Raw genomic sequence first — 26,887 nt, 5'->3', positions numbered from 1 at the left:
AACTTTTACAAGTTTTAAAACCTCCTCCTTAAATGTTCATTCTAATTGTTAATATAAAAGAACAGGCTTAGGTAGCTATGCAGTCTTTTAAGAAAAGATACTCCAGAACTTGTGATAGGAAAGGAAAATGTTTTCTGATGCTCTAGAGGAGATTCATGTTAAAGTGGGGTGAATGAATTAACGTCTAAGATACTTCCAGTTCTCAGGTTCAGTGACTTTATTATCTAGATCATGATTGCTAGATACCAAGGTGATTGCTAGATACCAAGGTACTTCAGGTTCTGTGACTTTATTATCTAGATAATGATTGCTAGATACCAAGTGATAGCCAGATACCAAGATACAAATACAAATAGAACACAGTTCTTGTGCATTAGACATTTCAGTAGTTTAAAATGTATGTTTGTGTCTTTTTTGAGTTATAATGATTATATATATATATGAACACATGTATGTATATATATTAGATTATGTGAAGTTTAGGTATTGTGAATTTTTTTATAACCATTGCCCATTTCTGCTAGTTTAAAACTTGACTTGTAAAGTTCTTTTAAAGTTTTCTTTGTTTAATAGTTTTTCTTAATATTACAAATATTTTCTGTTTGCTGTTTGTCTTCCTAAAGGCTTTTCTCATTACAATTGTACAAATAGTCTATGGCCATAACCCCCCTGAACGTGCCCAATCTCGTCTGATTTCGGAAGCTAAGCAGGGACAGGCCTGGTTAGTATTTGGATGGGACACCGCCTGGGAATACTGGGTGCTATAGGCTCTAAAAACAAAAACAAAAAAGAGGGTTGAGTGCAGTGCTGTGAAGCTGTCCGCAGCCTCTGCAGCTGTCCGCGGTCTCTGCGGCACAGGTTCCATCCTGTCCCACTGGGGAGATACCCACATGGCGTGGCAGACCTCTCCTGTCTCGCCTGCTGCTCCCCTCAACAGTGTCTTCGGTCATCTGCCTGTTCTGTTCCCCACTCTGTCTCTCGTGAATCCTCTCACCCTTCCGCACATCTGGCCTGTGCCCAGTTCTTGTAGCATGAATAAAAGAATAAATCTTTAAGAAAAAATTATACAAATGTTTGCTAGTGTTTTTCTAGCACTTAAATGGTTTTATTTTTCCTCAAAAAATCCCTAATCCATTGACTATTTGCTCTTATGTGTGTTATGAGATAAGGATCTGACTTTTCTTTCCAGATGATTAGCCAGTTAATCAACACTATTTATAAATTAGTCTTCTTCCATGAGGTATAGTACTTTTTTGTCTTCCACTATGTCTCTTTGTTCTTTTTGCCTCCAGTTGAAGTTTGACATTTTCATTTTCTGTGAAATTTACAGTTTTATTCATTTTCTGAATAGTAGCTAGTTATTTTCCATTTAGGAAAAGGGAGAATTACATGGTGTAGAGAAAGACATGCTTGTTCCTTCAAAGAAGTAGTCATAAATAAGAAACACATTGGTATGTTGTCCAACGAATATTCCAGATACTTGGTAGGATTGTATGGTCTGACTTTGTGGTTGGCTGAGGCCATGTGACTAATTCTGACAAGTTGTGAGTGGACATGAATTGGGTCAGTTAGACCATTTAATGCTGGTGTGAGCCTTTTCAGAACTCTTGCTGGATGATGACTGAGAATTTTCAAGATAGTGACTCCCCTTCATTTTAGATTCCCAAATGACAATGATAAGGAAAGTTCTCCTGTTCTCCTGCATTGGACATGTAGTGTGAGCAACATATAAACCATATTATTATAAGCCAGTAAGATTTAGAGGTGGTTTCTAAAACATAACATAGCTCATCCTGAATTATATACACAATATCTTTTAGTATTTCCATTTGGATTGTCATCAACTGAACATAAGTTGGCACCTTTCTAGGGGGAAGGCATTCTTTCATGTATACTAAATGAGGGTAGTGAGAAAGAAGGTAATTTTATGAAAAAACCCTTTAAGTAATAATTTTGGGATGTGTTTTTTTTTCCCCAGGTAATTTGGAACTCTCAAAATGTTTGCAAAAGCAACAAGGAATTTCCTTAGAGAAGTTGACTCTGGTGGTAACCTGATTGCAGTATCTAACTTGAATGACTCTGATAAGTTACAGCTTCTAAGTCTGGTCACCAAAAAAAGGAGATTCTGGTTTTGGCAGAGACCGAAGTATCAGTTTTTATCTGTCGCCCTTGGAGATGTACTCACGGAAGGCCAATTTCTGAGTCCAGGTATGTTTCTTGAGATACATTCTACAACTTGTCCCAAAATAGAAGATAAATCTTCTTTTAGACATGTGTTGTCTTGAGTGAATATAAGGTATTATAATCACTCTTATTCCCTGTTTTTTTTGCCTATCATTTAAAAAGACTATCCTCTCAAAGTGAACAAAATTCTGTAGACCCATAAAAATAATATTGCTGATTTTGATATAAAAGGAACACATGGCTATTTATGGATGTTGCGGTCAACAACATCAGTGGGATGACTCTACTACCCAAAATTTGGTGTTGAGGATGATGATACCTCAATATCATGCTCAATAAGAGGGTGTGAAAAGTGTTATTCATGCAATGAAGCTTTCTAACGAGTGCAGGACAGGTTCCTAAGCTGGTCTAGAAATGGCCAGATAGAAGGGAAGATAAGGAGATAGGCTTAGCTTTTATTAGGTTAGGATGTGGGGCTGTGGTGAGGAGGCCCCGTGTGGGATTTGCGAGGTTTGAGCTTGCTGCAGGTGCCAAAGGAGGGAACTCTGGTTTCTCACCAACTTGCCCATGTGTGTAACAGAAAGGGAGGAGGGTGTGGGAGCTTGAGAGCAGTCAGCAGCCAAGCATCAAAAGTAGAATCAGACTCATTATGACAGGAAAGTATTTTTAGAATGTAGAAGGGCATGAGGAAGAAAATAAATTGGCACAAATTTCACCAAGGGTTACTTCCTGGTAATACTTGGATTGTAGCCACCTTTGCTCTTTAACTAAATTTTTTTATACCACATCATATTTTATGTTCACTGTAGGGATTTTCTTTTAAGATTTGTAATTTTTATTTATGCATACAAGAACTGGGGTGTAGGCCAGAGGTGTGGGGGGGTGAGAGGATTCACCAGAGACAGAGTAGGGGGCAGAACAACTGGATCTACTGAAATACACTGCTGAGGGGAGCAGGGGGTAAGACAGGAGAGGTCTGCTGCACCATGTGGGTTCTCTTCCCCAGTTGGGCATCCAACTCAGTGCTGCAGTGCCTGATGATAGCTTGATGGCCCTGTATCTTTAACCCCTGCACCACCAGGGAGACCCTCTTCAACTAAAATTTTTAAACAAAACTGGAAACATACATATACTTTTTCTCTATTTGTTTTTTATTTAACCTTATATGTTTTTCTTCATGTTTTTAATGCTAGTTTCAACAAACATGATATTCTCTTGTGTGTATGCACCCTAATTTAACTGTTTCAGTTTAATGCTGAATAAGACTGCCATGAATATTTTTGAATTTTTGATGTTTTTGTTTTTCCTCTAAACAATTGCTTTAGCATAGGTTCTTCGTGGTAGAATGAGTAAACAGAGGTTGGGGGCTTTTACACTGGTTTTTGCAACATGGTGATATATGGAAGTATCATGAGTTCTTAAATATTGGACCAAATGATGTCTGAATCCTCTTTCAGCCTGAAAGTAATGTGATTTTATGATAGTATCTCTCCATTCAAGCAAGAATAGAAGAGATCAGTGAGTTGACAATTTCCAAACTTTCTTCAAGATAAGCAGCCAAGCCAGTTCTGTCTTTGGCCAGGCTCACTCTCAGAACTGCCCAGCACTGGACAGATGAACTGCTCACAATTTTATGTCATCACCCCCTCCTGGATATTTTGTGCTTTCTGGTAGAACTTTTATTGAGTAGTGAAATAACTAAATGTGAGTATGGGCAAGAGAAAAAACTTCACAAAATAGACTATGGACCCCTGAATAATTTGCATTTCACTGCTGTGCTGTTGAAGTGCCCCTTCTGGGGTGTCCTGAGAGATCTGGGAGACTCACATGGGATAGTGAGGCCAGATGTAGTTGTACCCCTGAAGGTGCCCAGATAGGCTAGTCAGCTCAACCCAGAGCTCAGCTCTGGTTCTGGGTCCTGTTGGCAGCGGGACTGTCATGGGTGGGGTCCTCTAGTTTGTCTGCTGAGCAGATTCAGGAGGCTTCCCCTACATTATTTTTGTCAAACTTGTGGGTTTGTGTTGACCTGGGATGCAAAGGTTGGGGGGTGGTAACTTGACTGCTGGCAGCCCCCGGGAGAGTCTGTTGGTTCCCTCACTTTTCCCTTGCACCAGCAGCAGCCGATGACTTGATGCACAAGGGTGATGAAACTCCTCCTCTTGGCACTGTGTTTAGAGTGACTTTTAGGGATACACAATCTTGATTGTCCCGACCCACTGTGGGGTCCAGTCCCAGGGACAGAGTTTCCAGGAATAGCAGTAAGCCTGATTGAGACCAGCTGTGTTCTGAAGCGAGCGTTGCTGTCTGGATATAGCCCCGTGTAAAACAGGACTGTCTTGCTTAACAGAAAGTGATACTGCTCTGCTGTAAACTCAGTGGGTCGATTGAGCACTTGCTATTTGCAGGGCTCTGTATTAGATATGTTATATGCATCAACTTGCAACAGAATCCATCAGGTAGATATTAATTATCTCTAAATATTTGGCAAACTTGAGGTTTGGGGAGATGAATGTTATCCAGTGCCCCCCAGCTAGGAATATTAGCGAGAAAACCTGGAGCTCTTAACAGCTGCGCTCTCCTGCTTCCCATGTCGTTTCCCAAAGTGTGCTCTTGCTAGTTGATGTTAATAGGAGGAGGCTTTGACTTGGGAACATTTTCATAGCTGCCGCCTTTTTTTTTTTTTTTTTTTTTTTTTTTTAGGTGGTGGTGGTGGAGGTGAATCTCTACTTTATAAATTGCAAGGATAGTGAATGGTGATTAATTCTCGTGAACCTGGTTAGGGAATGGGAATGGTTTTCACAACTGGAGTGAAAGAAATACAAGTGTTTGGGACAGTGAGTAGATGGAAAGAAGCATTTCAGTTTCTGAGAGGATTTGAATACCTTATGAAGTACATACAACCGGGAGCTCAGAACCACCTGGGGTCAATTTCCTTTGGGTCAGGGAAATTGAAGAGGCCCAGTTGAAGTCCTCAGGAGACTGGATGTAGCCTACTGAATGATGATAACTGAGACTTTTTTTTTTAATTGAGACTCTTTATGTTAGTATTTGGTTGGATTAAAAATGAACAGTAGAGGTGTGGAGATAGAAGCCTGGCAGTTGAAGTATGAGATTAGCAGATGTTTATCTTTAGGGTTCAGATCCAAAGGGGAGATCTGGAAGGCAATCTAATAGCAAATAGGAGGTATGGCCATGAGGAACAGGGCAGTTCCAGGTGGACATAATTGAAGACGGGTCACCAGCGAGGTTGTGGCACCTTAAGAGTCTGGTGAGCCAGGGAGGCAGAGTGGAGGGTTCGGAGTGTGTGTGTTCCCAAAGGCTGGAGAGGAAAAAGAAGGTACACCCATTGACTTTATTGGGAAGATAAGATAAGGAATTGCATGATGAGGGACTGAAGGATAGGGTGGAGGTCAGATAGAATGAGGTAAGTATGGGAAAGATAAGTATGGGAAAGAAATTATTTGCTTGGAGATGGTGATCAAGGCCAGGGGAATGTTCTCCAAGAATAGTGGGGAGGAAGGGGAGGTACCAGGGACAGGTTCAAGTGGCCAGCCTGCCAGAGCTGAGGAACATGGGCCCCTGGAGTGTACATTCTCGGGGGGGCTGGGGAGATGTGGCTTTCTCTCTGCTGAGGTGTCATCCTCAGCTTCTCCCTTTAGTCTTTACCCTGGGAAAGGCACATATTTAAACTATTGTTTCTGCCCCTAATAGTGGTCAAATAGATGTTTGCTTTAAGATTATTTGCCAAACTCTACAAATACATTCTGTGCCCTTTCACACACACGCGCACACACACAGAGGAATCCATGTATGTGAGAGAGATGTGTGTGTATATATATCTGATATATATATAATATATATGCTAAAAATTGAAAGATAAAAAGCACTATGCTAAGAATTGAAAGATAAACAACCCAAACCAGCACCTAGTAGAGCCTTTGGCTCCCAGTTCACATCATGCTCTCTGTCAGCACTCAGGGGGGCGGCTCCCTTTTCTTGCCATCCCCGCAGCGTGACTGCCAGCTATCCATTGTGTGTGCGGCCTCATGTTTCCCAAGGGTCGGCACAGGTTTGGAGAGCTGGGTGATCTAAGGCACAGATGTGGCCATATCGTCATCAGATTTTTTCATGTCTCTTTCATTCCAGTGGTTGTGGAGTCGGACTTTGTGAAATACGAGGGCAAGTTTGAAAACCAAGTGAGCGGGAGCATCGAGACGGCCCTGGGGAAGGTCAAGCTGAATGTGGGTGGCAAAGGGCTGGTGGAGAGCCAGTCCTCTTTCGGAACCCTGAGGAAGCAGGAGGTGGACCTGCAGCAGCTCATACGAGATTCCGTTGAGAGGTAATGAGAATTCTGTTTGGCATTTTGGGTTTGACATGTCTCACATTTAAAGGTCTCTTAGTTGGACCTTTGTTTAAAGGTAACAGTTGGGAACGTTGCCAATCAACAAACATTTATTGAATAGCCCCAGTGCAAAAACTCTCTAGGAACTAGTTCTTTATTCTCGACTTTACTGACTGTTCTTAGCCTGAGGGGGAGACTTGGGAAGCATTTTGAAAGGGTGTTACTTCAGGCAAATATGTACTTTTTCCCAATCATTCAATTTTCAAAATGCCAACAGAGAGAATGCTCTGGCCTACATTTTTAAATATTAATATTAGCATTAAGAAAATCATACCCCCACCCCTGGCTCTTTATAATTTTCTGATCAGAAAAAGAAGAAATTGAAGAATGTGAGGGGCTTCAGAGAAAAGAGCTGGTTTTCAACTTTGAAGTCTTGAAGCAAACCCTGTATTTATTCATTGTTTAGCTTTTAATAAATATTTTACCCCAGTCTAACTCCTCCATATTTTCACCTTACACTCATTCAACATTCAGTAAATAATTTTATCAGGTGCCTGCTATCTGCAGGGTACTGTTCTATATGCTGGGGGTATTCTATATGTTGGGGATAGTGCCTGAACAAAACACCATTTCTGTCCTACATTCTTGGGGAAGAAATGCAAAATGTATAGCTAAGTAAAATATAGAATAGTTTGGTAGCGAGTGATGGTGTGGAAAAAAGTATAACAGGACAGGAGAGGATAGGGTGTGCAAGGGATTGGGCTGAAATTTGAAAAAGTGGCTAGAGAAGGCATCCTGGAGAAGGTGGCATTGGAGGAACACAGACTTGCAGTTGGGGAGGGGGCACGCACTGGGGCATCCTGGGCAAGAATGGGTGGCTGGGCCTCCCTGGTGGCCTAGGGGTTAAGTGTCAGCTCTGTCACTGCTATGGCCTGAGTTGGATCCTCAGCCTAGGAGCTAATCCACTTCTGGCACAGCAGACCTCTCCTGTCTTGCCTGTTGCTTCCCTTAACAGTGTATTCCAGTAAATCTACCTCTTCTGCTCCCCACTCTGTATCTGGTAAATCCTCTTACCCTCCCACACCTCTGGCCTACACCACAGCTCTTCTATGCAAAACACACACACACACACACACACACACACACACACACCCAACCAGAGCGGGAAAGAGTGAGTGGCAGACCCCCAGGATTGCATAGACCATGGGTCAAACTTTAACTCTTGCTGGAGTGAGATGAGAAACCACTGAAGACTATGAGCAGGAAAGTGATGTGATCCCACTTATGTTTTAGAAGATCATTTTGGCTTCTGGGTTGAGAAGAGACCTGCTGGCGGAAGCAGGGAGTCCAATTGAAGAGGTTATTGCCACAATTCTAATGAGAGATGATATTTCAGTTAGTACAGTAACATGTGCATATTTTTTTCCTTTAAAAAGAAAGTGCAAATCCAAATTAAGGAAACTCACGTGTAAGTATGAGTGGCTTATCTTCTTTTTTGCAAGTTCTTAGGAGTCTATCAAATATAAAATACATTTGCTTATTGAACAAAATTATGTTTAAAAAATGAATGAGTAACAGATGCCATCATAGGCACGTATGGAACATCTCGGCAGATTTTGTTGGGCAACTGCAGTCTTCAAAACCCATTCACCTCCCAGTGGCCTCTGATGCTTACTGGAGTTGGAAGCTGTTGCCTGTGCCTCCTGGCACTCCCTGGACACCAGGACTCAGTCAGGAATTCCCTTTGGGTCAGAGAACTTCAAACACTCTCTGGTGGCACCAGGTGGAAGGAACAGCCTCCTCTGTCTCTAGAGGCCATGATCTTAATTTTCCTTTCTCTACTGCTTTTCTTCTCTGGCAGAGAAGTATTTTCCTTTCCTGCTACAATGCATGGGACATGATAGAAAAATACTTGTTTATCAGAAAAAATTTAACTGGGTGATCTGCATTTTCATTTGCTAAGTCTGGCAAATAAAGGAGAAGAGACAGGAGGCCTGGGGTGTCCAGGGGCCTCTGCTCCCTTAGTCACCAAGGCCTCTTTAGAGCTCAGTTCTGTTCCACAGTCTTGTTATTTCTGTTTCTAGAACTGCAGTCTGGCAGCACTCTGTAATCACATTTCCCGATATAGGTTTTTCAAACACTCTTCATGATTCAGGTGTAGGAGACCATGCCAACAGGAAGCCTGTGGGAGGGGTCAGTGAGTGGAGATGGGAGAAGATATTCTCCTGTGAAGAGAAAGAACCAGCTAGTGAGTGGGGGTGGGAGGCAAGGAGAGGGGATGCGGAAGGGCACATGCACACGGAGCACCTGCTTTGTGCCAGGCACTCACGGACATCCCCTCTCTCACTCTGCTGAGCTGCCACAGGAGAGAAGCTGAGACTCAGGAAGGAGTGATGTGTGCTCAGCTCCAGAGACTATCTTGGGTGCTGGAGCTGGGATTCAACCCAGGAATTTCTGGCTCCAGAGCTCCAGTTCTTGCCTCTAAATCATGCTTAGTGACACTTTGCAGAAAGTGGCTGAGGTCAGTTTAGCTAAAATTATAGTACAGAAGGTAAGGGCAGAGGCGTGAATGCGGGTTCCTTGTGAGGCCAGCTGGGTGTGCACAGTGGCCTAGAGGAGTCTGCTCAAGCCCATGTGACTAGTGGGCCAGTCTCCTGGGATTCCTGCATGCGGGATGAGAGCACCTCGGGAGGGTCTGCAGAAACCCTGCTCCTTGGGAAGTGATGAGAAAGTTTGGGGGTGGCTGTGACACAGGAACAAGCAAAGAACAAATGCCTGGTCTAGAAATGGAAGAGGTGACTTGTCACGGTCACCTCTGTCTTGTTCTGCTGTTTAGAGGTAAAGGTGAGCTACAGGGAGGGATGAGTCTGGGCGGGAGGACTCCGGGCCAGGGGATGGAGATCGGGCTGCAGTAGGATGGTTTATCTGTTGTCTCTGGACTCCCACATTGACTGATAAAATGCTGTTTGGCACGCGTGTGGCCTTGGGAGTGGTGATTAGTAATGCTTAAATGCCATACATTCTCCAGGGCTGATCTGCAGTTACTTTTATTTCAGGTTATTTAGATAAGTTGTCATCTGTATACATGTTGCTTTTGCCCTGAGAATTCAGAGCAATAGCTTTATTGTCAGGAGATGTGTGCATATCTCAAACTTCATTTATTTAAAACAACAAGCAGTGTTATGTAGCTATATATAGCATTTAGCATGCTGGGCACAAAGGCATTCCATGGGAATTAACCTTCCAGATACCTAGAGCTCCCCCTTTGAGTGAAAGCTCTGTGTTTATCTGAAATCATCCTTGATGGAAACTGTGCTAACATAGATCACATGCTTCTCTCTCTTCCTAATGCAAAATACCACATTTATTAAGATCTTTTCATTGTGTCTCACATTCATGTTTTATTCTTAATTTAGCATTCTATTATAAACTCTTCAGTTGTTCTGCCTTGTCTTCCTGTCAGCTGCCATTTTCATGGCCTTAAGTATAACCACCACATCCCATCCCATTACTGCCAGCAGCTGGCTGCTCCCCAAACAAGTGTGGCCCTAGACACGGAGCCATGCCTTGGAAAAGCTGGAAAGTGCACAGTCTGTTCTCTGCATATGTTGTTTGTAGCAGGACATGCTTATTCAACTCTTGAATAAAGATGTATGAAACCATGCATAATATCAGTGAGACATCAGTACCTTGTCTTGGTCATCACATTCTTCATTGGGATGAGCACCTGTGAAGCATTCAGAGCCCCGCTAAATCCACTCTTTTTAAAAGATGTCTTTCCTGAGACACCCCCCCCCCAAGTCCATATCGCTCTCTGTGATGTCTGAAAGTTAATTTATTGCCATTCCCCCCTAAATTATGTCTCCTGCTTTAGTTGGTTTTAGTTCTTTAGATTAGGAGCTCCTAGAAGCATGTATGACCTTCTGTGACCTTCAATTGTTTTTATCCGCAGAAAAGTATAGCCAGCTGACCACCCCTTATGCAGGAGAGTAGGGCTAGAAGGGCCTTTTGAGAATTCTTTCCAACATTTCACCATTGGAGTGACTTTTGACATCTTTGAAAGCATCCTGTCCTATGAGTTTAACTTTTAAAGGCTACTTTAGATCTTTTGGGAACTAGGTAGGATTTACATCATAACGAAAGACATTCAAGTACTATTTTCTTCAATGATTGATAGACATTGTTGTATCCACTCTAAGATGCACTGCTATTTTCTATATCAACGAGGAAGAACACTGCCAAGTAACCATATCACCATCAATTTTAAAATATCTTGATTTCAGAAATATTAAGGTATGAAAAGTGTTTTAGAATTTTTGAGATACAGTGTACAAAATTGGGGTGGCTGGAGTGAGTCAGGAGTTAGAATTCAGGTGAGTGGATGTCTGTTTCCCCAGAGTATGCACCCAGTGTCTGACCTGGATTCTCCCCACCACTGAGCATCTCATCATCTCTCTAAACCAGTTCTCTGCCTGCCTCCTTCCAAGCTGCTGGTTGCTACAGCATAAACCCAGTAGTGTCAGCCAGAAAGAGGAGTATCAGATTTGGCTCCTTCCTTGCCTGTTTCATACACCATGCCTCTCACTAGTTGATTCTGCCTCTTTTTTTATAAATTATATATATTTTTAAAGATTTATTTATATAAGAACTGGTGTACAGTCAGAGGTGTGGGAGGGTGAGAGAATTCACCAGAGACAGAGCAGGGAGCAGAACAGGCAGACGGACTGAAGATACTGCTGAGGGAAGCAGCAGGCGAGACAGGAGAGGTCTGCTGTGCCATGTGGGTTTCTCCCTGGCCGGCCGGGAATTGAACCCGTGCTGCAGAGGCTGCAGACAGCTTCATAGTGCGGCAATCAACCCTCTGTGCCACTACAGAGGCCCTGCCTCTTTTTTTTTTTATAAGATTTATTTTTATTTATGCATGTAAGAACTGGGTTGTAGCGGTGCTGGAGGTGAGAGGATTCACCAGAGACAGAGTGGGGAGCAGGACAGGTGGATCTACTGAAAGACACTGCTGAGGGGAGCAGCAGGGGAGTCAGGTCTGCTGTACCATGTGGGTTGCTCCCTGGCTGGGGATGGAACTCATGTTTTAATAGCTGACAATAGCTTGATAATGCTGAGAAAATCCCTGCACCACCAGGGAGGCCCCAGATTCTGCCTCTTGATTACCTTTCTTACCTTTCCATTTGCCCCAGCTCACAGCCACGTCCCTGGTGCTGTCCTCCATCTACTGTCTCCCACCTGAATGTCCTCGGAGATGTGCATCCCCCCACCCACCCCTTCCAGCTGACTCTCCACATGTTAGCTATGGGATCATGTGACTGGCTCAAACCCTCCTGTACTTTCTGCTGTCCTGGGATGATGACATCACACACTTTTGCTCTCCAGCATTCTCTCTCACCCTCCTCTCACCCCCTCCAGGCCAGTCACCTGAATTTATTTCCATCTCTGGAATTAACGCCTCAGGCTTTCTCACCCCAAGCCTGTCCACACAGACCCCTTCCTCCACCTCACCTGGCCCGTTGCTCGCTCAGATTAGCCTCCTTCAGGAACCCCATCACCCGGGTCCCCCTGCTGGACATCAGCCGACCACATGGTGAGGTGTGTGCTGACTGCCCAATCCGCGTGTCTCTCCTACAGCATCTGCTTTTGCTCCCGATGGCCCTGCACAGCGCCTGCAGCACACCAAGCACTTTCAGTTGAAAGAGTAATTGGTTCATCTTTATTTTACATCTGAGGAGCCTGAAATGCAGAAGTTAATTAGTTTGCCTTGACTCAGGATGTAAGCCCAGGCCCACAAAACACAGGATTTTTTCCAGGGCAACTGCAGAGGCACAGAATTTAGAAAGAATAATGTCCTGAGGGCTCTGTGTGAAGCATCAGCTTCATTTGGTCCATCTTTCGGACCTGCTGGGTCTCATAGCTGGTGGCCATTAATGAATTACTCCATCTGAAAAGCCAAACATTTCTGAAAAGCTAACCATTCCCCGGCTCTCCCCGGCTGTTTGTGAGATAAGCGATTACAGACTGACGTGCGCAGAGTTGGGTGGTCGCAGTGCAGGCCAGTGCTGGTCACTCACTTTGGTAATGACCTGTGGTTAACATTTTGATTTTTTCAGGCAATTTACAATCCTAGAATTATAGTCGAGTGGCGAGACCAAGGCTTTTCTCACACTATTGGAAAAAGCGGCCCCCGGGTCCAGTAATTTTGGTTCCTGGAGATTCCCTTTTATGGTTGAAGTGGAGATTTGGTAATGAGGAGCCCACAAGTGGTGTGTGTGGGCTTCTAAGAGGATCTGCTCCTAGTCTCTGGGCTCTTTGCAGGAGGACTGAAACACTGAACATGAACAGGCAGGTATTATGTACCTTCTGTATGCAGGGTGCAGGTGGTTCAGGAGGGAGAGGGAAGATGAATGGCAGGGGTTTGGGGCTGGACTCTATTTTCTCAATCTAGCCCTTAGCCATGTGTCTTTGGGTCCCTGGCTGATGAGCTCTCTCTACTGCTTGTCCCTCAATGAAGTAAAAGTGACCATAACTTTACAAACCTTTAGGGTGTCTTTAGTTGCAAAGAACATCTGTTACTGCCTCACACAAGAAAACATGCAATGTAGGGTGAATCACCTTTAACCAAAGGTTGATGGTGGATGGTTTGTTCTTTGGCTCTGTGGCTCCCCCTTGTGGCAGCCTCCACAAGTTGCTCGTCCTCACAGCAGCCTAGTTCTTGTAGTTCCCAAAGGTGGTGTTGGGAACAAGGAGGTCTCGAGGCAGAAACCTGGTCTCTTCCTTGTGCCTCTTTTAAGAGGGAAAAGGATGCTCGCAGGGACCCTTGGCAGGCTTTTTCCTTAGGCGTCAGTGGCCAGAATTGCTGCAGATGTCCCGTCCTAGCCCAGCCCCTGTTAAGAACAATGCAGTTACCAGGCTTGGAGCAGACCTCCTAGACTGTGTCTAACTCCTTCATCCCTAGTACGAGTGCCTCAAATTTGAATAGAATCTGGGTAGGCAGCAACGAGGGCACCACATTCAGGGCGTTGAAGCTGCCAGGCCTGAGAGCTCAGTGCTGTGCCTGGAGAAATAGCACAGATGTGGTTGATGTGCTCCTTCCCTCCCTGGCTCTCGCAAGATGCTTACAGACTTTAAAAGGTAAAGGGAGTGTGAGTCCCTGGAGGGATAGACAGGTGGATGAAAGCTGCCGTGGTACATGCATAGATGCCTTTCTAAATTAAACTCCCAAATTAAGCTCAAGTCACAGCTTTGGTGGGTGCTTTGCCACATCTGTAGAATGGAGGAGGTTGGCTATCAAAAGGGAAGCCGACACTTCGCTGCGTAATGAAATCTTGAACAAAGTCAAGCTATGTGCACTGACCCGATCTGAACAGACTTTCTAATTTTGCCTCTCTACAGCTGATCCGAGAACATACACTCACACCTCCTGTAACTGCAGTGGTCGTTAGTCATCACATCAACACCCTCGGGGCAGAATGCCCAAATTACTTAATCATCCACATAGATCTGCATTTCTGTAGGTTAGCAATTCTTAATTTTCTCGAAATAGTAGCCGGCCAGCCGTCACCACCTTTGGGTTCTTTTTATGCCCTCATCACTGATCTGGGAAGATGTTGAAACAGACTCTGGCAATTTCCTGCTTCTTTAGAGTGTGCTTACTTCTTTTGCTCTTGCTGGCAAGCTTCTGCCCCGTTTCTCCTGTCAGTGGACATTGAGCTCCGGCTGGTATCTGGAGAGCTATATTCCAACCCTGTCCTTTAGAATTTCCGTGGGCATGTGTCCATTTTCCCAGCAACTGGGTGGGTAGATAGGTCTAGGCACAGTAAAAAGAGCAGGGTATTTTATCCTCTAGGTGCTCACAGTCTGTCAACAGGTCTTTTTTTAATTAACAAAAAAAATCCTTAATAATTGATAAGTTCATGTGGTTTAAACATCCAGAGGTCAGAAGAGATCAGGTGAAACGTCTCCCAGCCAAGACACACCCTCCATGAATAGTTCTTTGTGTCTCCTGTGTCTCATGGACAAGAGATCTGTCCCTGTTGTTTGGAGGTTCTTACCAGGGCTCAGGAGAGATGGAGCATATCAGGACAGTCTAGGGAAGAATTTGCTGAGACCATGTGGCTGCTGCAGCCATTAGAAGGTGGGGTCCAGGAGGACAGATGGGTGTGGCTAATCTGAGGAAGATTCCCAGAGGGCTTGGATTTAATCCTTCCGGTTCCCAGCCACTGGTCTAGAGTGCAATATTGATGTAGAAGTGAACATGGCAGTATTAGCGTTAACTGGAGATGAAGGTCACGTTCTAGTACAGCTCCTGGGTGCCTTCGCTCACAAGAGGAGCAGCTGCCATTGTGGGGGGTGGGCGGGGTGCTTTGTGAAAGGCCAGCCAGGCATTTTAGCTGTGTAACTCGGCTTACTATTTTCAACCTCTATGAGCCTCCTTGCTTCTCATCTGTGAACCTCCTCTTCTAGGGTTTTAAACTTTTTATTCCTTGATCCCCTTGAATGGGCTAAGGAAATCTGTAGAGCTCTTGATATGCACACAGGAAAATACATAGGACTGTAAAGTAAGCGGATTAGCAGGAATATGTCTGGTTTCCCCACTTGGGCCCCGAGGCACCCTGTTGCATGGTGATTCCTACTCTGAGGAGGCCCAGAGTCAGGGTCTGGTTCCCGCTAGCCCTTCTGGGGCCTGGTGGTGTGGGCAGGAGAGGAGGTGGGAAAGAATTCCCTCTGGAGATTGCAGAGTCAGGCAAACAGTCCACTTGCCCTGACAGTGAGCCCCTTTGTCCGCTGGAGTTCTCCTCTGCTCTCTGCGGCTTTGTCCAGCGTTTGATTTCCAAAAGGTGGCAGCACTGTCCTGGGTGACCGAATCCCAGTGACCTGTGTAGGATGTGCCTGTCGGCTGGACGCTGCTGCCTGCATGCCTTGTAGCCCCTTCTACAGGCCTTTCTTCTCCAGTTTCCTAGCCTCGGTGAGGGCGTCCCTGGCCAAGCTTCTGTCCCCCTCCTGTGGCGGGGCCCTGCTGTGGGCACAGGTGCTTGGCTGACCGGCAGGCATCTTGGGGCCAAGTCCTCGTCAGCCGCAGGAGGTGATGTTCCTGTAGTGACTTTTCCCCTCCCCCTTTGGGTGTTTAGGAGGAGGTGAGGTGGGCCTTCTGGAGGGAGGTGGGCATTTTAAACAGTGGAGTCTTGGATAGTCCAGGCTGAGTTTTTCTTTCCAAGCAACGTAACATGACTTAGACAAGTCAAGTGTTTGAGTGAATTTGTTTATGTTGCCCGTGGTGCAAGGAAGTGACTCCATCCACCAGAGTCACTTCGGATCCCTCACGGTGGCCTTTGCTCCTTACCCTCCTTCAGTTCCTCAGGTATTAGAGCGGGACTTGTGGCTTTTGATGTGTGTTCATATGAGGATGTTGCCAAGTACCTGTATTGAGGGAGTCGATTTTCAAGAATCTGCTCGAAGGTGGAATTGTGTCCAGTGGCAGGAGGAATTAAAGCACTGGCTCAAATACACCCTGTGACTGGTGGAGGCGCTGATGCACATCTTCAAGGACCCAGATCCTCTCAGGAAGACCCCCACTGACACGTCCTCCTTTAACCACACTGCGAACCCACCATTGATATCTTCTGCATGTTTTCTCTCTTTCATACGCAGATGCATGCACACTCACACATTTACACATTCATTAAAGTAAAGAGGAGAAATCCATAGGTTTTATTTATCCATTCGTTCCAGAAATATTTACTGAGTCCTTGCTATGCGCTTACTAGGCACTGACATGAAAGAAGCCATAAATAAGACAGGCACAGCCCCTACTTTATATAGAGTTTAATTCTAGAGGGAGGACACAGGCAAGGAACAAATAAATGAATGTGCTAGAAAAGAACTCCAGAGAAGTGGTACCCTGAGGAGATGAGCAGTATCACTGATGTGAGGGGAGGGGACTAGGCCATGACCTTGGGGTGGGCATGCGTCTGGTGTCTAAGGCACAGGAGAAAGCTGGAAAGTGGGGCCCTTCAGGGGCCTCGTGAGTTGCCTGGGTGAGGGGTTGAAACACAATGTGGCCATTGAAGGTTTCTAAAGGAGTGAGTGATGTGAAAAGGATCTCGGACCCAATAAAGTGACCCCTAATTCCCTTCAAGTGCACATGTTGAGGCTTTGCTTTGTGGGGCCCAGTAGAGAAGGTGGCCTCAGAGGAGGTGGCTGCCACCTGTCAGTGTTTGTGTGGCATGAACTGTCTGGTTTGGCAGGTCACCGATCTAAGCCCTACAGCAGCCCTTGAGGGAGCACTGGTGTTGTCAGCTTATCCACAAGAAGACTAAGGTGCAGAGGGGATGTCATTCCATCACGACCAGTGGCTGGAGGGCAGAGCTGGGACTCAAACCACAGTGGGTAGGCTCCACGCCTCTGCTTTATCAGCCTCCCTGGAAATGGAGCTCTGGGCAGCATTTTTATTGTGATCAATATATTTTTATTTTTTAGTATGTGTGAAACATTATAATCATTTGTATCTCTTTGAACATGACTGAGATTGAACAGCCATCATTTTTTATTGCAATAAGACACAGGTAACATTTTAACCATTTTAAGTGTACAAGACAATGGCAGTAAGTATATTCTCACTATTGGACAGTTATCACCATTATCCATTTCTAGAACTTTCCGTCCTCCAAACAGAAACTCTATAGCCAGCAAACAAGAATTCTTCTTCCTCCTCCCCAGCCCGTGGTAACTTCTGATCTACTTCCTGTTGCTATAGTTTGCCTAGGCAGATACTTCATGTAAGGAGAGTCATCCAAAATTTGTCCTCTTTTTGTCTGGCTTAGTTCATTGAGCACGATGTCTTTATAGTTTGCTTGTGTTGTAGCAAGTGGCAGATCGTTCCTGTTCACAGCTGACTTCTGTCCCAGGTGTGTGCGTGGCGTGTCCTACTTATCCTTCATCTATTGATGAACATGGTTGTTCTTGTCCCAAGCAGCTTGTACATGGTAGACAGGACCTTTCCAGCAACTTAGTCCAGTTGAGTTGGAGATACTTTCTGGAGCCTAAAGAGTTGCATTTGCCCAGAATAGAGGGGTGGGGACCACCTCTATCTGGTGAGGGAGGGTGCTGAGCCTTTCAGGTAGCTGGATCTTGGACCATTAAAAAACCCGGATGATGTAATTATTCTTGTGCCTCTACCAGCTCTAATTTGTTTCTTTTCTTGTCTACTTCATAGACTCACAGGGTTGAATGAGATCTTAGTGGGTATAGCGTTATTTGCTTCTAAGTATGAAATCACCCCCTGTAGATGGAAATTCAGCTTGTTCATGAAATCTCCAGAGTAGCTGTGTGGAAATCACAAATCCCTGCTGGGTGACCTGGGCAGGACACTCCTAGCTGGCCTCAGTTTCCCCATTTGTGAAATGATGGAAACCCCTATTAAGAGAGCACAGAAAGTACCTTTTAGTTCAACTCTAGTTTTTTCTTCATTACCTGTACTTTAAGCCAATTCCTCTCTCCTCCCATTCCAGGCCCCTACACTGTAATTTCTTGGGCTGGGACTGTAATGTCCCTCGGCCTCTGATTAAGTAACGAGGTGGAGCTCCCAGGGCCTGAGGCGGGCAGACCACGGTGCTCCCACAGGTTGGTTTTCTGTTCTTCCTCTTTGACAGCCACACCATGCTCCACAGCGGCACCCCTCCCTCCCTCAGCTTCTGGCCTTACTCCAGAGGCCTGGGCTCTCTGAGGGGGTCTCTCTTTTCCAGATGAACTGCCCCTCATCACAGGAGGTACCTGATGCTGGCTGTCGCCTGTGCCCGCTCAGCCGCTGGCTGTGGAACAGGAGCAGATTCATGCTGCAGCCTTCTCCCCTGAGTCCCTGGCCACTCACAGCCATTTTTCTATTTCAGGAAAATAAATCTGAAAAATCCTGTACTGCAGCAGGTGCTGGAGAGGAGGAACGAGGTTCTGTGCATCCTGACACAGAAGATAGTGACCACACAGAAGTGTGTGATATCGGAGCATGTTCAGATCGAGGAGAAGTGTGGCGGCATGGTGGGCATCCAGACCAAGACGGTGCAGGTGTGTGCTGGGGGCAGCTGGGGTCAGGGCCACAGCAGCCTCTGGTCCCAGCCATGGAAGCCTGGTCAGGGGCCTCTTTGGGTGTTCTCATTGGTCAGAAAGCTTTGTGTAGTGAATTAACAGAAACCCAACTTGAACTGGCTTAAGAAAGAATTTATTAGCTCATGTGAGTGAAATGTTTGGGGCGACTGGCTTAGTCACAGCTGGAGCAAGGACTCAGAGAAGGGGACCTGCCTTCCCTGGGGGTGATTCTCTCTCAGATGTGCTCTCAGGTTGGTGCTGGCAGCTGTAGGTTTCCCTTGATCTGCGGCAACCCAAGGTGGGAGTGCTCTGGGGTGGCTCACCAGACTGCTCTGAACCTGCCCTTCTCTGGTACAGACCCCAGTTTAGGACAGCAGGACGCTTGGTGTGACCGTGTAGGTTTGGGCCAGGTGCATTCTACAAAGAAAATGGGTCAAATGGGCCCATTTGACAAATGCACAGATAACCCCTAAAGCCCCTCGGAGCCAGGGGCCTCAAAGGATTTTTTCGGAATTAGTGGCCTCCAATCCTTTGTGAATCGAGTTAAGGAAGTAAAGATCAGTACATGTGTCTGTCTCTAGATACATAAACAGATGCTTCTGGATTGAACCACAGGCATACCAAGCCGAGCCTGAGCTGATAAACATCAGTGGAACAGGAGGCTATCAACCCCAAACTCTTTCTCCTCCAGCTTGTCATGGTACTTGATAATCTATTCTTAGAGATTTACTTCTTGAGGCAACTTTTAGTTTTTTGCAAGAAGGCCTGGGAAAGTTGTGTTTGGAAGGAGGTGGAATTATAGTTCTGGGCTAGACTCTCCCAGGAGTGGGCAGGCCGGGACAGCAGTGATGATGGAGGTACCCAGTGGCAGATGACAGTGACAATGTTTCTACCCATAGATACCCCCTACCAGAGGCCTGGAACCACCCCCCACCCCCCGAGTCTCAGGGGGCCTGGCCATCATCACACTCTACCCAGGATCAAGTTGCTAAAGGTCTCTCACTTCCAGTTTGTGTGCAGCAGATGGATTCTTGTTTTCCTCTGCCCAGGTCATTGAGGGAAAGGTCAGATTCATAACACTGCCTGAAGGAGCGCCCTTGGGTGGCTGTCCTCTTGGTGTTTCTTGCCTGCCCTCTAATTTTTGCTTCTTCTCCCTCCAGCCTCTCCCTGGGTTTTGTTTCATAGCCCAGTGTCCCAGCCTCAGGAGTGGAAAATGACATGCAGGGGGGTTCTTGTGCTTAGCTAGGTTCTCCCAGTCTGGCTTTGCTATTGTTTAAGCTTTTCACTAGGATTTCAAAGTTGTTTTTCATAATTCTTCATGAGGGGACTTGGGAAGTTATTAACTTCTTTACTCAGACCTCATTTCACTGTGTCCCTTTTCTGGAATCTTGGTTTTGTGCCACCAGGTTGGCCATTTGTCATGAGGCTAGCAAGGATTAAGTCCTTCCTTCTGCCAGTCCTTCCTTCCCGTTGGCTCCCCAGGCACAGAGTTGCTCTTGCGTGCAGGGCCCCAGCTGGCCACGGGGGAGTGTGAGAGCACAGGGACAGGCGTGTGCTCTCACCCACAGGTGTCAGCCATGGAGGATGGAAATTTCATCAAGGACACCAATGTGGTGCTGGAGATCCCAGCTGCCACCACCATCGCCTATGGCGTCATCGAGTTGTACGTGAAGCCGGATGGCCAGTTTGGTGAGTGTGGCCCCCTGCGTGGGACTCTTAGGAGGTGGTTGAGCCAATGCCGAGAGACAGCCCCTTCTTCCCTTGAAGTGCACACTTGTAGAGGATCCCCTACCACTATGGGGATCTAGAGGCACTCACCTGGCCCAGGGCTAAATACCTGGCTCTGCAATCAGGCCCGTGAGTGCTGTGCCCTGGCGTCCGGTGGACTCAGGCAGGCTGTTGGGTCTTGCTGAGCTTTTCCCCTCTGGTCTGGGGAGGACTGAGTAAGATGGGGCATGTGAAATGCCCGGAAGATGGGTGGTTCCTGCATCACTCCACCTCAGCTCCCATAATGCTGCTGGCTCTGTCAGCTCATCACCAGTGTGCTCAAAATTGGGAGCACCTGGTCACTGCAGTGATTGAAGAAAATAATGGCTTTCACTTATTGGGTGTCTGCCGTACGTCGGTGCGCAGAGCGACCCCCCCATTTCATGTTCTTCCTCACATGTTAGGGGGAGCCCAAGGAAACGGACTGCTTGGGGACATGAGTGAGCACATGTAACATCATGAATTATTGTTGGCCTTTTGGGCTGTGGTAATGACAGTTTGAGTATGTTGATGAAAAAGGTCATCGCCTAGAGACTTACACTGAACTTTTCCTAGATCAAATGGTAATGTTTCTGCAGTTTGCTTGGAGAGGATTATGGGTGGGGTGTGAGGTGTGCGGGGCGGCGGGTAGAGGTCACGACTCGTTGTTGGAGCCGGTGGATACGTGTTTGGAGGCTCATGATACCCTTCTCTCTCCTTGTGCGCTTTCCTTAGTGAAAATGTTTTTAAAAGTGGGCCCGCTGCAGGCCGCTAGCGTGTTTTCCGCTGTCGTTGCTCTCCCCTCCCCTCCCCTCCACGTTTTCAGTCGTGCTGAGCACCTGTTGGGGTGAGTTTTCTGGGAGTCCGCCTTTTGCACTCACTACACCCGCACGAGCTGCCACACCATTTGACTACAACCAGAGGGGCTGGGAAAGCTGACTGTCCTCAGGGGCGAGGAGACAAGGGGAATGTGGAATGTGATCCAGCCGCCTCTGTCACGGATGGAGCAGCTCGGGAGTCTCAGGGGGTTTCAGGGAGGGGCAGTGCTTTGCTTGAAGGGACAAAAGGTGAAGGTGTTTTTTTAAGAAGTTGCTTTAGAGAGGGATACAGGAAATACCAGGAAGACCAAAAATCCTCTGGGCCCATGGCTCCAAATTTGTGTCGTGTGGGTGGTATTATTTTATTTTCCTGTTGGAATGATTTGTATATTAAACTGAGACGTCAAGCTGATTAAGCTGTTCCTCTAGTTTATCTTCAGTGTGGGGAAGACCACGTTACTAAGTGTGCGCCTGTGGTTCCAGCCTAGGATGCTCCCCTCCCCCCAAGTGGACCGAAGGTCTAGGTGTCATTTTTTTGAGGCCTCAGAAAGCCAGCCCCCAACACTCCCGCAGTGGAGAATGCCTAGGAGTGAAGGGAGGACCCCTGGAGGTGCAGGGCTTCCTGTTTATCAGAGGAGGTGGCACCTGCCCTGCCCAGTCCTGCCGGCAGCTCATTGGTGCTGGGGCGCCTGTTACCCCACAGCCTCCCCCCTTTTCTGGGAAGGGGTCAGAAAGACACAGCTTTGCCTGGTGAGGCTCTCCTGTTTGCATTTCAATTACCAGGCTTTTATCTTGGCTGGCTTCTGCTGCCTTTGAAAATAAACTCCTCTTTGTGCAGCTGAGAAGAGGTGCCCAGAGGGAAGCTCCAGGCCCTTTGGCTCACTCCCCTACTCTGGCCCTGGAGGGGGCCACGCTGCCCTTTCCCCAAGGCCCACTGTGGTGCCTCTGCAGCCTGGTGACCGGGCCTCGTTCCTGTGACTCATGGTGGATTTTTTTTTTTTTTGTAACGGTTCTGTTTTTACCCCATCTGTGTTTTCTATCACTCTTGCCACAGAATGTTCTGAGCTGGCTTCATAAACATAGACCCACAGGGGCTGGAAGGGCCCCCAAGAGGCTCCCAGATGTCTCCTCCCACCCTCAAGGTGGAAGTCCCGTTGACAAGGATCCGGTTTTGTCCTTTGAAACTGAGAGGTCGACTTCCTCTGAGTCCCACAGGGAGACATCTGTGCCACCTTCCTTGCCCAAGGATTCCCTCAGCACAACCCTTCCTTCGACAGAAGCTCTCCTCTTACAGCCAGTTAGATGCACTGCACAGTCTGGAGTGTGCTTAGCACCATCGGGTATGGGTGTCCTTTCAAGCATGTAGTTCCATGGGGACCCTGAATGCGACCTTGTGCTTCCTGCCCTGCTGAGTCTGCTCTTCTGGCAGCCCCCCACCCCCTACCCCCAGACTCTTTCCACCACACACTCAATTGGCTGCTTTGCTTTGAGGAATCTCCCCGTCTCTGCTCCATCCAAGCAGTATAGCTAGTGAAATCATTTAAAAATTCAATTCCCTCCCCGATTCCCTTTGGCTTGTCTCCCCTGCCTTATCTCCAGCGCCTCCCAACACAGCCCTCTGGCCAGTTAACCCACCCTTGGGGGCATCCCCACTCTCTCCTACCTGGGCCCTGGGACTGCTTCTCCTTTCTGGAGCCCGCTCTCTGCCTCTCTGCCCACCCAACTCCTACCCATCCTTTAGGAGGCTCCTTAAGACACTTTCAGTCCAGGGACCTTCTCTGGTTCTCTCTCTGCACCTGCCACTGGCTTCAGAACCTCACTGACACCCCCAGCATCACCCCGAGTTACCCATTCCCACCTGGACCAGACTGATTTCAAGACCTGGGCTGTCAGCCTATGGCTGTGACGCCTCGTACAGTGCCCGGCGTGGAAATGTGAGGAGGAGCCGGCAATGCTTTCGGGGGGCTGTGCACCTGCAGGTGCCATGGACTCCCAGAGCCCCCATTTGGCATTAACACCTGAGGTGGTGTTCCTGGTCCCCGTTCCCAGGATATGAAGCCAGTGCCTGAGAGCTACTTCCCTCGGCTCCATCTCAGTGCCCTGGTGAGAGGGCGGAGCAAGCCGGGGCACCCCGGATGCCCAGTGAGGGGGTGGCTGAGTAAGGACAGGACTGTGGCACCTCTCTCTAGTCACCAGTGACCGCAAGCAAATGAAAATGAGCGCTAATACCCACGCTTTGCGTGTCAGACAAGTGCCAGGCTCAGCTGCATTTTTACTCGTAAGTATCCTAATTATTAAATAGAAGCGTGAAAGGCCCCTCATTTGTGGGCTGACTTACTGCTTTTGCTTAGCAAGGACATGACTGTTACATTTTACCCACAACTTAGATACCCCGGCTGGTTTCTGGCTTTAACAGGGCAGTTCATGTTTCATCTCTAACTGTGCTACCTGTCTTCACCCCCACTCAATTATTTTAAAGTGATTCTTAGGCATTTTATTGTTTTGTCTACAAATATTCTGGTATCTCTGAAAAATAAAAGTAAAAAAAGATGAGTTTTGACTTCCTATAAATTCATGTAGGACATGTTCTTTTGTGTCTGATTTTTCCATTCAACACATTTATGACATTCACTATTGCAGAAGCCAGTAGTTCATTTTTAATTGCTGTGTAGTATTCTCATTAATAAAGAAAAGTTGGCTCTTTAGTGACATAACCATATAGCAAGCATTTGTGCACCTAAATATATTGTCGGTGATTCTTCAGTATTATCAGTTCAGCCATATCAAACTTTTTCTCAATTTCATACGTGGTAAGTTCTTTCATTTAGAGTTGGTTTGTCCAAATCAGGATAATGAAATACTTCCAGTGCTTGAATGACTGCTTCCTACCTGTTCTGAGGGAACCCACTAGCGAGCTTTATGTGAAGAACCCCTCTCTCTTACATTCGTAGTTTCTGGTGCACCAGCATGACGTGTAGGAAGTAGGTTTATGGGGAGGAGGGGCGGATGTGTCTCCTGTCCTGCCTGAGGTAGGTGATGCCAGGTCTAAGATATGCCAACAAGGCCAGGCTGACCCCATGCCCGGTTGTCCTTTTCTCTCACATCACAGAATTCTGTCTCCTGCAAGGGAAGCGTGGTGGCTTTGAGCAGGAGAGAAGCAGCTTTGTCTTCCTGGACCCCCTGCCCTTTCAAGAACTGGAGTTCCAGGACATGCCAGATGCCAGGCAGAGACCACTGAGTGTCTTAAAACAAGGTATTGCCGAGAGGGCGGGCGGGGGAGCTGATGACTGAGTGCTGTACCCGAGAGCGACGTGGCCGCGGGAGTGGGAGTGATGCCTGTGACTTCATGAAAACACTTGAGAACAGAGAGGACGGGCCCAAGTTGGTCCTAGTCCACTCGGGACTCATTCTGGTGCAATCTAAGGGGACCGCCAATCTCGGGTGCCATGCTGTGAAGAGAGGACCGTTCATGGGGAAGACCATTAATGGGGCCCGGGGTGGGGGATGTGAGGCATGAGTCAGGCCATTTTGTTTCTTTTTTCCATTTTCATTCTCTTTCCCTACAGAAGCCTTGCTGGCTTCTAAGAACAGCAAGTCAGCAGCAAGGAGAGAGAACCTGACTTTCGCATGTTTCATTGCATTTCAGGCTTCACTGGCGAGATAAGCAGCGCCTTGTCAGCACTGCACAAGCTCTCTTGGAGGTCTTCACCCACGTGGCTCTAGGCCGTGTGGCGCCCATCCAGGAGGACAGTGCCGTCCCCTGCCTGTAGCACTTGCGCTCTCTGCAGCATTTTGTTGTTAAAAGGGTTTTTTTGGAGGCTAGGTGGGGCAGGAGTGCAGTATATAGAAGCGGAGACGGGCAAGGAAAAGGAGAAACAGATAATCAGCTTAGGGAGAGCTAGGAGCAGCTCAGAAGATGCTCTGGCGTGAGGGTGAGGAGACTCACCTCTGGGGCTTCAGTGAGTCCCAAACCAGATGATGCTTTCGTTTCTATAGCAAAACTCACTCCATGTGGAAAAATGACCACGAAGTCCTGATTTTAAGATGAGGCTTTCCTGTCTGACGCGGGGCTGCAGGCACCGCCACTGTTTGCCCAGATCGATCAGTTGGGTGCAGTTTTCAGCTGCCACTAATTGGAGTTGATGTCTTGGGTTAAAATCGAAGCAGCTGTGAGCCCGCAGCCTGGACCTGCGCTACGGGATTTTGACAACACAGGCAGTGGAGCTGCAGCTTTCTTGCAGTTTCCTTCCCATCAATCCACCTGGTGCATTCTGGTCAGCCTGAGGCAGGCTGGGGAGGCTGGCAGTGCTAGGCAGGAAGAGGGTAGGGGGCCAGCATGGCAAAGACCTAGTTGCGCTCACCAGGCAGTTTTTGAATACATCAGTGACATGTCCCTCCCCAGAAGGGTGCCTTATATATCATCACACACACTAATATCTAAGTGTTCACACCCATATGCTTGTGTGTAACGCAGCTAACGCATAGGTGAAGCATCGCACACTAGTGGGTATTTATGTATTTGTGGACAAAAGCTTTGGTTTATAGAATCTTTTTTTTTTTTTTTAAGATTTATTTATTTATTTATACGAGCACTGGGTACAGTCAGAACCGCAGGAGGGTGAGAGAATTCACCAGAGCCAGAGCGGGGAGCAGAACAGGCAGATGGGCAGATGGACCAAAATACAGTGTTGAGGGGAGCAGCACGGGCAGCTTCGCAGCCCAGTGCTCAACTGCTGTGCCACCAGGGGAGGCCCTATAGAATCTTGTTTTTAAATCCCTGCTGGAATTCATTTATTAGCTTTTTTGAGAATTAAGGGGAGAGGCTCTAGCACCCTGCAGGGAATGGGATAACCCAGTGGGGCAGACCTGGGTGTCCTTCCTCCAGGACAGATAAAGAGACCGAGAAAGTGGAGTGAGTGTGCCCTGTGAAATTAGGGCAGCAGCTCCTCTGAAAGGCATGTGTTAAACATTAAAGGATAAAAAATCTGCAGTGTATGGGGTTGTGAAAAATAATGTTTTGGAATTTGTATGGCTTTGAAGCATTTTAAAAGTACCAATTGATGTTTAGTCATCCGCCTTGATAATTTACTTTCACAAAAATCATGCTAAAGAGGAAGAAATCTGAATGGCTTCTTCAGAAAATAATTGACTAGGCGTAATTAATGTTAGTGAGTCATCAGAGAGCGGCGGCCTGAAACAAAATGGATCTATCCTCTTCCTTTTTGGCCTTGTTCTGTCTCCGCTTCCTTCCGCCTCACCCCTTCTTGTTACAGTCTGACTGGTTATTGAAAAACATGCAGGGTGGTATTTCATTCCTACTTTATTTCCGAGTCCCATGACTGCCGGTGCAGCTGGGAGTATCTATGAAAGAATGAGGACAATTGGCTATAAAAGGCAGGAGTTGCTCCCCTTGTTCTGGGACGTGTGCAGCGGCGGTGCGACTGGGTACACTCTGCTCTTTCACAGCCACGCCGCTCCTGGAAAGGAACTTCCATCCCTTTGTGGAGCTGCCGGAGCAGCAGCAGTTGGCTTTGAGCAACATCCTCCAGGCGGTCCTGTTTGATGATGAGCTGCTTGTGGCCCTGGAACAAGTGGTGAGGCCAGAGGCACTGCTGGCAGTGTCTCTACCTGGGCTTTCTGGAGATGCGGATGGGTGACACTTCTTGGGACAGGCTTTGGGTTGGGATAAACTTGTGTTTCAGACTTCGTC

General features: G+C 47.1%; 1 protein-coding gene and 1 pseudogene across 2 annotated transcripts in view; both read left to right on the top strand.

Annotated features, from left to right (window-relative positions):
• The window catches only part of GSDME (gasdermin E), a 67,508-nt gene that overhangs the window by 28,212 nt on the left and 12,409 nt on the right, over nucleotides 1-26,887 (top strand). For both annotated transcript variants that reach the window (XM_037509354.2, XM_037509344.2), the window contains exons 2-7: nucleotides 1,979-2,208; nucleotides 6,331-6,523; nucleotides 18,421-18,592; nucleotides 20,182-20,302; nucleotides 24,287-24,430; nucleotides 26,644-26,771. In XM_037509354.2, coding sequence (XP_037365251.1) covers nucleotides 1,998-2,208; nucleotides 6,331-6,523; nucleotides 18,421-18,592; nucleotides 20,182-20,302; nucleotides 24,287-24,430; nucleotides 26,644-26,771 — 969 coding nt within the window. In that variant the 5' untranslated portion in view covers nucleotides 1,979-1,997. The remainder of the gene's footprint in view (nucleotides 1-1,978; nucleotides 2,209-6,330; nucleotides 6,524-18,420; nucleotides 18,593-20,181; nucleotides 20,303-24,286; nucleotides 24,431-26,643; nucleotides 26,772-26,887) is intronic.
• Nucleotides 651-770, top strand: LOC119251635 (5S ribosomal RNA; annotated as a pseudogene).

This window comes from Talpa occidentalis, unplaced genomic scaffold (assembly GCF_014898055.3).
Source record: "Talpa occidentalis isolate TD23 unplaced genomic scaffold, MPIMG_talOcc4v2.1, whole genome shotgun sequence".
NCBI lineage: Eukaryota > Metazoa > Chordata > Mammalia > Eulipotyphla > Talpidae > Talpa > Talpa occidentalis.
Note: the sequence above shows the minus strand (reverse complement) of the source record. Positions and strands in the feature narration are given on the sequence as shown.